Genomic DNA, 13,122 nt, shown 5'->3' with positions numbered 1-13,122 from the left:
GATTGTGAGAAGGGGGTAGCGAGGGAGAGGGGAGATTGTGAGAAGGGGGGGTAGGGAGGGGAGATAGTGAGGAAGGGATAGATGTGGTATGTCGTTTTCAATAAACTTTGCATAAAATAGTTAATTTGCATTTAATTTTAATGGTTCAGAAAATGTCAGGCAAAATGGTCGGCCCTCACACATGTTCACTTCATCAAATCTGGCACTCTTCGAAAAAAGTTTGGACATGCCTGTAGTAAAAGGTTTTCACACCTACTGCAGGCTTTCTCATATGTGCCAATGTGTTGGAGCTTCTTTGTAACATTTCTTCTATGCCCCTGATGGAATTAATCATCTCAGTTATAAGCGGTTTGGTTGCTGTTCTCCATTTCATAAATATGACAAACTTTGCTGCTACCAAAATAAAGTTTGTGAGTATGCACCTGACCATCACACCAACAGGGACTTTGATGACATTGCATTTTAAATAGTTGGTCCCTCCTTTGCAGCTATAACGGCTTCCACTCTTCTGGGAAGACTTTCCACAAGATTTTGGAGAGTTTCTGTGCCCATTCATCCAGTAGAGCATCTGTGAGGTCAGGCGCTGATGTTGGACGAGATGCCCGGCTCACAATTTCCGTTCCAGTTCATCCCAAAGGTGTAAAATGGGATTAAGGTCAGGGCTCTGTGCGGCCGGTCAAATTCTTCCACCTCTAGCTCATCCAACCATGTATTTATGGATCTTGCTTTGTGCACTGGGGGGGTACAGTCATGCTGGAATAGAAAAGGGTCTTCCCCAAACTGTTCCCACAAAGTTGGATGCATAGTATTGTCCAAAATAACTTGGTATGTCGCCTTCAGCATTTATATTTTTTGTATATACTGTCTGTGTACAATTTTACTGGGAGGGTTAATATTGTAGCTCGTTGTTATAGTCCCCAACAGCTGAGGTTTACCATTGGACTATACAATGATCGGCCATAACATTCTGACCGCTTGTTATCATGGCATCTGTCAGCGGGTGGGATATATTAGGCAGCGAGTGAGCATTTCATCCTCAAAGTTGATGGTTAGACAACTTGTGGGGTGTTCTTGGTCTGCAGCGGTCAATAGCTGTCAAGGAATCTATTACTGAGAACCTAATTATGTTATGAACTATACATATAATATAAGAGGAGAGGAACATAAATGAAGGAAACAGACTCCTTTTTATGTCAAAGTCCTTTTAATTAGGGTTTTTAATTTGTTTCGTGCTGTTCTTTTATGTGATTTAACACTAAATGTGTTTATTGCTTTGGTGTCAATCAGAACTAAATTTTATATGATCTATTATGTGTTACATTATGAGTCCATGATTGTGGTTATTTGGTCATGTTGTTAATGGGTTCAGCACATATTTAGTTTAACCCCTTCAGGACCGGGATTTTGATACTAACGTGTCGCTAAAGGACCAGAGCCGTTTTTGTGTTTTTGCCATGTCTTTCTTCAACTGTAATTTCTCTCTTATCAATTGGTGCACCCACACAAATCATATATTGTTTTTTTCAGCACAAGTAGGGCTTTCATTTGAAACCATATTAAGCTGGGTAGTACATTGTTTTGTTTGAAATAAACTGGAAAAAGTGGGGAAAAAATGAAAAAAAAGCATTTTTTTACAGTTTTGTATACATACAAATTGTACACACATTGAACCAATGGGAAAAAATTATCCCAAATATATTCATTAAGTTGTCCTGATTTGGAAACCACCCAACATGGCCAGGATTTTTATCTATTTTGACCAGTATAGGGCAAATATTGCAAGGCATGCATTACGTTTTTGAAATGTAATTTTTTTCAAATTTGGCATGGTAGTCTAATAACTGCAATAGTTGTCACAGATACTGATTATCCCCCCAAAATTATATGTTTATGAACAGTAGATAAGTCAAGGTGTACAACTAGGGTCATTTTGACACTTTTCAAACAGGGATTTTATCGCCAATTGCTGCCAAATTTTGAGGTATTTTTATATTTTTTTGTTTTTTTTGCATATGTTGCAATGTTGCTTTAGATTTTATATTATATTTTGTATAGAATATGTGCAACTGCAGAACAAAACACCAAATTGTGTTCACCAACATCCCCTGGTTCCAACAAGGCCTCACATGCATGGTTCATGCATTTTTTGAGGAAGCTATGAGGGCAAAACTGGAACATGTGTATTTTAGTTTTCAAATTTGGAATTTTCAGAAATTGGTTTCCTGGGCCCATATCCCATTTGGGACATTTTGGAAGCCCCCCACTGTAAATTACCCCATAAAAGTATATATTTATGAACAGTAGACGAGTCAAGGTGTTCAACTAGGGTAGTTTTGACAGTTTTCAGCCAGCCATTTCTTCACTGATGTCTGCCAAACTTCACAGGGAAATTATTTTATTGCATTTTTAACGCATACATTTCAATGTTGCACTGAATTTCTTGCACAGCATAAGTGCAACAGTGGAAGAAAACACCACATTTTGTTCCCCAACATCCCATGATTCCAACAAGGCCTCACATGCATGGTTCATGCATTTTTTGAGGAAGCTATGAGGGCAAAACTGGAACATGTGCATTTACATTTTTTAAAATATTTTTTTTTATCAGATTACTTGTAAGTGACAGGTTTAGGCCGCTGACATCAATCAGGGAGACCGATCAATAATCAGCGACTTAAAATGTCACCGACAAGTGATCAGGTAATAATTATGATTTTTTTATTTATTAATAATTTGTGTTTTTTCATAATTAACCTAGATGACCCCTCTCTCTTTGTAGAGCAGGGTCATCCATGGGCTGCCATAATGATCCGATCACTCCTATTGGCCAGGAGCGATCTGATCAGCCCAGCCCAGCATTTGACCTGGAAGCACCCTGGACTTTCAGGTCAGTGCTGTTATTTTTTTTTTATTATTATTATTTTATTAATTAATTTATTTATTTATTTATTTTTAAATTTTTTTATTTTTCTTTATTATTATTATTTTTTAATTTTTTTTTAACTCTTTCAATGCTGATGCTCCATTGAAGCACAGCATTGACTGATATTTAGTCCCCACAAGCTTGTGGGGACTAATATTAACCCCTGCAATGCTGCGATGGGGGGTCATACACAATCGCAGCATTGAAGGGGTTAATTGAGGAAGAGGGGGGGTAGGGGTTAACTGAGCAAGGGAGGGGGTGGGGGGCTGGTCTCCACACTCATGTGGAGACCAAAGAACCCTGTCTCCCTGTCCCTGAAGCTGCCTCTGGCAGCTGGGACACAATCTCCAATAGACTGGAGATTGTATGGGAGGAGTCTCTCTGATCAGTCCTACAGGACTGATCAGAGGACTTCTGGGGGGTCGTTTTTGCTGTTGCTGGTCTGCCTGGGCTTCCAGGCAGACCACCAGCAGCAGAGCCCCCTACAAAACGGCAATTAACCCCTTCAATGCCGCGATCGAGGCATTGAAGGGGTTAACGCTGCACTGACGCTCTCATGGAGCGATCAGGCAGCAGGGGGGTGTTGGATCAGGTCCCCACACTAGTGTGGGGACCCATTCAACACCCCCCCCATTCCCTGAAGCTGCCTGTGGCAGCTGAAACCGCGATTGCAGATTTTTCTGCAATCGCTGTTTCTGCCTACAAAATCACTCCGTGGGAGTGATCGTAGGCTTGGGGGCGGGCTTAGACAGGCTGTGCTGTCTGCCCAGGAGTCCTGGGCAGACAGCAGCAGCAGCGCCCCCACGATCACCGCGATTGTGGTGATGTGGGGGCGGTTTTTGGAGAAGACGTACCTGGTACGTCCCGGTCTACCGGTGACTGTTAACCAGGAAGTACCAGGTACGTCCCGGTACGGAAGGGGTTAATGCCCAAAAGGCTTATTTTCAGAGTTAAAGCCAGTCTTATAATGACATAACATCTAGTTACATTTAAAAAAGTCTCCACACTGCCTTGCAAGCTATCACATACTTGCATCCATATATGCTTCAACTTCAATATACATCCCTTATAACTAGCATTATAAATATGTATAACTAAAAAAATATATGGCCCCAACGTCAACGGAAACACCCCAGACTTTGTTGGTACCGCCCACCGACATCAGCAGAACCGCCTGGTGCTGTCCTCGTCCCGGAAGGGTAGGCTCCGAGTACCCGGAGCCCAGAAGTTCCCAGGTATGGTGATTAGATTCCAGAGATTCAGGATTCTCAGCTTTTCTCTTCAGATTTATAGTTATATTTATAATCCTGAGAAGCATCATATTTCATTTTTTTTTTATATATTTTCCTTTTTTATTCACTTCAATTTGGGCCAACTTGTGGAGTTTGACCTTTAGTTGGCAGCACTCACTTTTATTAGTGTGAGGGATACACTTATAGTGACTTCACAATATTCTATTAATTATTTTTTTGCGCTTATTTGCACCTGTTTTGTTTAACGTTGATTATCTGTAGCTTTGTGATTTGGAAAAGCTGTGTAGCAGTACTGCAGACTTTGCATATACATTCTGTGTTAGTGATTGGGGGCTAAACACCTGCGCTGAGCTTTAGAATATTTTTTAGCAGCGGTTTCTGTTCTGTATGATATAATAGAGATGGAAGAGGAAGGTTTTTGTACGGCTCTGTATCACTGTGAGAGGGAAGTCATAACTCTGCTGACAGTAATAATCTGCTGCATCTTCTGCTTGCGCTCCGCTGATGGTTAAAGTGTAATCAGTTCCCGACCCGCTGCCGCTGAACCGCTCTGGGGTCCCGGTGAATCTGCTGCTGGCATAATAGATCAGGGGCTTTGGGGGTTGTCCTGGTTTCTGTTGGTACCAGTGCAGGCTGCTGCTAATACCAGAACTGGCTTTACATGTCATGGTGACGCGTTCTCCTGGTGACACAGAGACAGAGTCTGGAGTCTGAGTCATCACAATCTGTCCACAGGATCCTGAGGGTTGTAAGAAATAATAATATCTCTTGATCTCTAGCAATGAGCTCAAATATAATAACGTTTATTTATATTTTTAAGGAAACAAAGTATTTTTGAGATTATTTTATAAACCATCCTGTAATAAGTAATACCTCCTTACCCTGAATATAAAGCAGAAGCCCCCACAGGAGAAAACTCTGAGTGACCATCTTCATGTCTGTGGATTATCATATACAGGGTATAAGATTTCTCCGGTACAAGGAACCTTATATACAGTGACAGCTGAGATACTGAAATATGTAAATACAGGGGACATGCAAATGACATTGTTCTGCGTCACCGATCCCTTCTCTGTGACAAACTCTTCCCAGCGCAGCGAGCGAGAGATGTAAGAGACGTGACGTTTCCATTCCCTTTTTTTTTTTAGAGTATTGGCAAACGATGCTTGTTTGTTTAGTTAAAATCTAGAATAGTTTATTAATATAGATACTCAATAAAATGCATGTTCTTCTTTTTATTTTCTCCTGATTTTCTTTAAATATGGCTGATTTTCCAATATGTTGTTTTTTAATTTCTGTCTTCATGAATGTGACATCAAACTTACCTTTTCCTATTATTCACCTGAAATTAAACATTTTTCTTTATTGAAAAGCCCTGACCCCTTGGTGCATTTGTCTAACATACAGGGTTGTACATAGAACGACAAATTAAAATTACCCTCAGACCCCTGTAGGGGGCAGTAAACACCGTATCACAGGGTAGACACATAGAATTTGATAGCAGATAAGAACTGTTTGGCCCGTCTAGTCTGCCTATTTTTCCTGATATAAAGACTTAGACCTTAATCAGTCCTCCCCCTTGTTTTAGATTCAGGAGTCATTTACCTATTGCAAGTATGTTTGAATCCACTCACTGTATTAGCTTGTACTCTGCTTCTTAAAGGCTGTTCCACTTATCTACCACCCTCTCAGTAATGTAAAACTCCCTAATGCAATAGGGATTGATTTTATGACAAAATGCCATAATTATGAATGAAACATGATCTAGGCTACAAATGTTTTTTTCTCTTTTTACTTCTGGTGCAAATGCATTTATAGGTTATGACAGATGTGATGATCCTTATTACCATTATGTCTGTGGATCAAGACAGATGTAGTCCATAGGAGGTCATACAATTCATATTTTAAATTAAATATGTCACGGAACCAGGGCTGTAGAGGACTGTTTACCATGTTCTGGGGTTGTTTCCGCCTGTTTCATCTTTCCCACAGGCATATAATCACACCCTTATGTTTCTAGTCCCGTTGGATCCCCATTTCCCTTGCCCTGTGCCTGACCAGGTCTTAGCTGTAATGCTCCGGAACTGTTTAGCGGCTAGGATCCATAGGAATGCTCGTTGACTTTAACCCTAAATATCTCGGATGCCCGTGGCCCCACCAGAGCGCTCTTTTGTATATCTGCCAAGTGATTGGTGGGGTACCGGCGAGAGGTGTTTGGGAGCTCACTGGGAAACCCTGTTTTCTAGCATCTCCATTAGACCGAGGTTCAGCAACCGCGGCTATGGAGCCTCCAGCTGTTTGTATTGCGGACTGTCCCAGGAAACTTTCAAACTGCTGCCACCCGGAGTCCTGACCACGGATCACGTCGGTATCCTTGATACTCTGGGTTCTTTGTTCCCTTGGGATCACCCCCCGAAAAAAGGTGACTCTGGGTTATACGGGCATTTCTGTGTTTGGTGGTGGGATTGTGACGCGAGGCTGTCTGGACAGGGTATTGTTTAGTTTATGTGATTAAGCTCCTTATCTGATAGAGTGGTGTATATAAAGCTATGCTTTCCTTCAATAAAGTGTTCTTGTTTTCCACCTCAACATTGATTCTGTCTGATGGTTGGGGTGGGCTGCTATGACAACGTATTTTCCTTTTCACAGGGACTTTGATGACATCACATTCTAAATACATAGACATTAATATGTAGCTGTTCCCTCCTTTGTAGCTATAACAGCTTCCACTCTTCTGGGAAGGCTTTCCGCAAGATTTTGGAGAGTTTCTGTGGAAATGTTTGCTCATTCATCCTCTTTGGATCGCAGTTAATGAGATCCTTAACCCAGAAATCTGTCCGGGGCTTCAAAATGTGCACAAAAAAGTACAGAAATAGAAATACTTGCCTAATTAAATTTTTTTTAAAAAAAGTATTAAAGTAGCTCCGGCCGGCAGCATCAGCACCCAGTGGCCGTTTAGATCAGTTTTCCAGCAATCTGATGGCCGCATAGTGATGGGAACAGCATGAGGGGTGAAAGCTCCGCCCCCTCGCACTCAGACTGCTGGAGCACCGGATGTCGTGTCCTACATCGGTAGGTTCATACATAAATAATGTAGCAAGACCATCATCACATCAGGTAAGCGTGTGACTTTTCATGCAGTGCTTACATACAAAATTAGATCCTTCGATTGGGGAAATGTGAAAAGAAATGTGGAAGGAAAAAAGGAATAACATAGAAATTGTTCCTGCTTATCTCCCACAACTCGGATTGCTCTTAGTTAGCATCTACTCAGATGAGTCATGAATCTTCATTCAGTTTAGTACCTCTACCCAGATATAGGGGGAAGTACCCAACATACCCTCTCTCTTAAATGTCTGCATTCAAGCTTTCGGAGCTCAAAAATCCCACCCAGGGGGGCCACTTTAAATCATTGTTGTATCCACACCTATAACTGAAATAGACTCTCCATTTGGCGTATAAATTCAACATTCTTTAGCCCCACACCAACAACAGTAAAGTGCAAAAGAAAGTGCTTTTCAAGCTTGTATCCAGCAGCGTGGGTGCTGGACAAAAAATAGGTATGTGTGTGTGTCCCCATGTCATTGCTGTCCCCATTCAGCTCCCCAGTGTCACCTCTATTCCCAATCAGCCCCTCCCAGTGTCGCCTCTGTCCCCAATCAGCCCCTCCCAGTGTCATATCTGTCCCCAATCAGCTTCTCCCAGTGTCATATCTGTCCCCATTCAGCTTCCCCCAGTGTCACCTCTGTCCCCCTTCAGCCCCCGTGTCATTGCTGTCCCCGTTCAGCTCTTCAGTGTCAGTTCTATCCCCAATCAGCCCACTTTAAGGTATGATCCTGGTAGGGTACTCATATTAGCCTTTACAATTTTCCTGCTGCTGTGTACTATACTTCCCATAATCCTCAGCCAGTATCATGGGGGGCATTTAACTGGCTGAGCATCAGGGGGACATTAGGTTTTGCTTTTTTTTTTTTACCATCCTTTGTTGCTATTAAATTTACTTATGTTGAACCACATTTGAATCATATTTGTATTTTTATAATGAATATGCGTTCAGGAAAAGATGGGCAAGTATGGTGGGCTGATTCGTGGCACAACGGGCCACTTCACTTGACTCGCCCCCCAGGCCTTAGGCTGCCAGCCCTCCCCTGCCTAAGTAATATATATGTATATATATGTAGCCTTATGAATCCTCAATATTTATACTTAAGCAAAGCATTTCTAAATAGCATTGATCACATTTCTGTTGTATGTTTATATTATTTATTTCATGAGCACCCCAGAATCTGTATTTAAATGCTCGCTTTCCTTTTTTATGACAGGGAATACTAACTGAAAAAGAATCCATCTGTAATGCTAAAAACGGGGTAACTGTCCAGGGCCCAACACTCTTCAGGGGTAGATATTCGCATGCGCTGTGATGTTGATGATGATGCGGTTGATGATCTTGTGGGAGCCTAAAGTAGAAAATGTATGAAAGGCTCCTCTGACTCTGAACCCAACTCTTCGTAGATGTGTATTAGAACGCTGCATCTAGTCTCCCGCAATGGTTTTATACTTTTCTTCCATAACCATGGCTTTCTGCCTTCATGAATGTGACACTAAACTTACTTTTTTTCCTTTACTGAAAACACTATTTTACGTAAAAGCCCTGACGCCCTTAGTAAATTTATCTAATATACAGCTTCCAGCTGGAGTCTCGGTAGAAAAAACTCATTGCAATACTGTTAAAAATAGTTTTTTTTGTCCTTTCATGTTCATATTAAATTATAGAGTATATAAATGAGAATGGTTTCAGAGGAAAGCCCTAATTTTCCTGAAAAAAATAATTTATGTTTTGTGTGGGTAAAATAAATAAGAGAAGGGGGAATAACAGTGGAACCATAATATATAGCAAAATACCCTCTGTGTCTTTAAATGGAAACTAATGTAATAAAACTGTATCCTTAAAGGGTTAAACATGCAACAGTTCTGTATGAGGGAGAGAAGATGGCGACACCACTACTTTACAGAAATGTTTCACCTGTGATTGCTTGTAGTGAACTTACTCATAAGCTATATGGATGGCTGCAAGGTCTACGTTGCCAGCGAGGTTTAGATGGCAGGAAAGGGGTTAACGGTAAGTGGGAAGATATATTTGCACAGGTTACAGGCTGTCGGGGGCCAAGGGGCAGATTTTTACTCCCAACCAGCTTATATATTCCAATAAATGAATTGTTTTGCCAGGTTTATCACAACGTCAGTCATGTACGGTCAGCCAAGCTAACTCTTCAAATGAATGACTGCGGTGATTATACCCCAGAGACAGGGCCGGCCCGACAATGGAGCCGAGTGGGGCAACCGCTCCAGGCGGCACTTTTGAAGGGGCGGCGAAGTCCCTTCCCCTTTCTCTCTCTTTCGCTTAAAAAAAATAAAAAAAAAATAAAAAAAAGGGCTTGGGGCGGCGAAGTGCCGCCCCTTCAAAAGTGCCGCCTGGAGCTCAGCTCTGCGGCGAGTCTCCCTGTTCGGTCTCGGTGCCGGCTTGTAATGCTGAGTGGCGGAAGATTTCCGGCGCTCAGCATTACAAGCCGGCACCGAGACCGAACAGGGAGACTCACCGCAGGACTGCTGAAAGGTAAGTACAAGGGGGGGGGGAGGGTAGATAATGGGGGGGGCGGCAGGGACGGAGGGAGAGGAAGGGCATTTTAAAATTCGCCCCAGGCGGCATTTTGCCTTGGGCTGGCCCTGTCCAGAGATTCGGGACTCTCAGCTCTTCTGTCCAGATTTATAGTCACATTGATTATCTGTTAGGTATATTTAGAAAAGTTTCAAAGAAAAGTAGCTTTGTGATTTGGAAACAGTACTGCAGACTTTGCATATACATTCTGTGTTAATGATTCGGGACTAAACACCTGTGCTGAGCTTTAGAATATTTTTATCATCGGTTTCTATTCTGTATGATATAATAGAGATGGAAGAGGAAGGTTTTTGTACGGCTCTGTATCACTGTGAGAGGGGCGCTGTAACCCTGCTGACAGTAATAATCTGCTGCATCTTCTGCTTGCGCTCCGCTGATGGTAAAAGTGAAATCAGTTCCCGACCCGCTGCCGCTGAACCGCTCTGGGGTCCCGGTGTATCTGCTGCTGGCAGAATAGATCAGGGGCTTTGGGGGTTGTCCTGGTTTCTGTTGGTACCAGGCTAATGCCCTGCCAATACCAGAACTGGCTTTACATGTCATGGTGACGCGTTCTCCTGGTGACACTGAGACAGAGTCTGGAGTCTGAGTCACCGCAATCTGTCCACAGGAGCCTGAGGGTTGTAAAAAATAATATTTCTTGATCTCTAGCAATGAGCTCAAATATAATAACATTTATTTATATTTTTAAAAATATATATTATTTTATATACAATCCTGTAATAAGTATACCTCCTTACCCTGAATATAAAGCAGAAGCCCCCACAGGAGAAAGCTCGGAGTGACCATCTTCATGTCTGTGGATTATCATATACAGGGTATAAGATTTCTCCTGTACAAGGAACCTTATATACAGTGACAGCTGAGATACTGAAATATGTAAATACAGGGGACATGCAAATGACATTGTTCTGCGTCACCGATCCCTTCTCTGTGACAAACTCTGATGTAAGAGACGTGATGTTTCCATTCACTTTTTTAGAATCCTGGGAAATGAGGCTTGTAGTTTAGTTTAAATCTAGAATAGTTTATTAATATAGATACTCAATAAAATGCATGTTCTTCTTTTTATTTTCTCCTGATTTTCTTTAAATATGGCTGATTTTCCAATTTGTTGTTCTTTAATTTCTGTCTTCATGAATGTGGCATCAAACTTACCCTTTCCTATTATTCACCTGAAATTAAAAGATTTTTCTTTATTGAAAAGCCCTGTCCCCTTGGTACATTTATCTCATAAATGGGGTTGTACATAGAACCACAAATACAAATTACCTTCAAACCCCAGTAGGGGGCAGTAAACACCGTATCACAGGGTAGACACATAGAATTTGATAGCAGATAAGAACTGTTTGGCCCATCAAGTCTGCCCATTTTTCCTGATATTAAGACTTAAACCTTAATCAATACTTCCTCTTGTCTTAGCTTCAGGAACCATATACCCGTCCAATGTATGTTTAAATTCCCTCACTATATAAGATTCTACCGGTTCTACTGGAAGGTTGTTCCACCTATCCACCACCCTCGTAGTAAAGTAAAACTTCCTAATACAATAGAGATTCATTTTATGAAAGAATGTCATCATTTTATGAATGAAGCATGATCTGTTTACCTCTGGTGCCGATGCATTTCCCGGTTACAGATGTGATGACCCTCATTACCATTTTGGCTGTGGGTCATCAGCTTCATTTTTTAAATAAAAAAATACAAAAAGTTTACTTATATCAATTATTGATTGTTTTTTACACATTTTATTTATACATATGAGGGAAGGGGGCTTTGATATGTGTAAGGTGACAAATTTGTATTTTCTTCCCATTTATTGACACTCTAGAGAGGGTGCAGAGAAGAACTGAAATGCTGAATGGTTTGCAGGATATAAATTATTTGGAAAAAGGGATCCCAATACGTATAGCTTGGAGGAGGGACGAGAGGGGGATATGCTAGACAAATATTTAAAGTGATTTAACCCCTTAAGGACCAAGCCGTTTTTTAAATTTCTTTACCCTTTGTTTTAACACTTTTGCAGTACTCGTGTTTAGATGTAATTTTCTCCTCACCCATTTAGTGAACCCACACAAGTTATATATATATTGTTCAGGACAAGAAGGGCTTTTTTCAGATACAATTTTTTTTAATCAAATCATCTAATTTTCTATAAAAAAAAATATGATGAAAAATAAAAAAACACTTTCTCACTTTTATTAGAAAAAACTTTTACTCATCCAAAAAAGCTAATGAAAAAACTGCTATCCATAAAAAGCAGAACCCCCCCCATTCGTTTTTGTCAATTAGACACCCCTTGGGTATCTGAAATGCTTTTATTTGAACTCTTTCAATGTCAAGATTTTTGGGAAGATACAGCAAATTTGTTTTTGAATTTTTTAGATTTTTTTTTAGCACTTGCTCATAATAATAAACTTTTTTTAACATTTTGCTTGAACTGGATGGTTCCCCTGATGGTGACATCACTGCATAATTATTTTTAAATGTTACCACATTTTATTTTATTTTTTAGCTTTTTTATTTTTTCCATTTTTTTTATTACTTTTAAAATATTTTAGTAATCACATTGTAATTAGAAAGCTGGGCTCTGGGCATTGACTTGCATGGTTGAATGCAGTACCTGTATTCAACCTGCAAGTGGAACCAGTGTTCTCAAGATGGTCTGGAGAGACCCTCTGACAAACTTTTACAACTTGATTATTTTTTTAAAGAATGTGCCGCCATCTTGTGCGTCCTGGGGTGGCAATTTGTCACTGAATACCTCGGCATTGTTGATCACCTCCTGAAGTGACGCCCTGGGTAGGGGCCAGACTTATCCAACCATGTCTTTATGGCCCTTGTTTTGTGCGCTGGGGCCCAGTCATGCTGGAATAGAAAAGGGTCTTCCCCAAACTATTCTCTCAAATTTGGAAACTGAGTATTGTCCTAAATGTCTTGGTATGGCTCCCTTCAGCATTTATATTTTTTGTATATTCTGTATGTGCAGTATTTTACTGCAAGGGTTAATACTGTAGCTAATTGTGTTATAGTCCCAAACACGTTAGGTTACCTGTTGTAACATTTCTAGGAGTTGTATGATATGTGGGATATCTATATGGGTGGACAATGACTATGACAGGCATGCCATTCTTGCCCTTAAAAAGCCATTCGTTTGGTGAAACCTGCTGCTCTTGGAGGATCTTGAGCTTGAACAGTGGCTCATATCACGATGCTACAAGGGTTGAGGTCATAGGCAGGATGTAGAGGTAGATTTAAGAAGGCGGAAGACT

At 40.9% G+C, this 13,122-nt stretch overlaps 2 gene segments (V, D, J or C); both read right to left on the bottom strand.

The window, feature by feature from the left end:
- Positions 1 to 4,541: 4,541 nt before the first annotated feature.
- On the bottom strand, positions 4,542 to 5,106 carry LOC128474068 (immunoglobulin kappa variable 6-21-like). The segment is given in 2 exon segments: positions 4,542 to 4,915; positions 5,058 to 5,106. Coding segments are annotated over 2 exon segments (423 nt in total).
- A 4,987-nt stretch (positions 5,107 to 10,093) lies between these two features.
- Positions 10,094 to 10,645, bottom strand: LOC128473979 (probable non-functional immunoglobulin kappa variable 6D-41). The segment is given in 2 exon segments: positions 10,094 to 10,464; positions 10,591 to 10,645. Coding segments are annotated over 2 exon segments (426 nt in total).
- Between the last annotated feature and the right edge of the window lie 2,477 nt (positions 10,646 to 13,122).

The sequence above is a fragment of the Spea bombifrons genome, chromosome 1 (genome assembly GCF_027358695.1).
Source record: "Spea bombifrons isolate aSpeBom1 chromosome 1, aSpeBom1.2.pri, whole genome shotgun sequence".
Taxonomy (NCBI): Eukaryota; Metazoa; Chordata; class Amphibia; order Anura; family Pelobatidae; genus Spea; species Spea bombifrons.
This window is presented reverse-complemented; position numbering and strand designations above follow the sequence as displayed.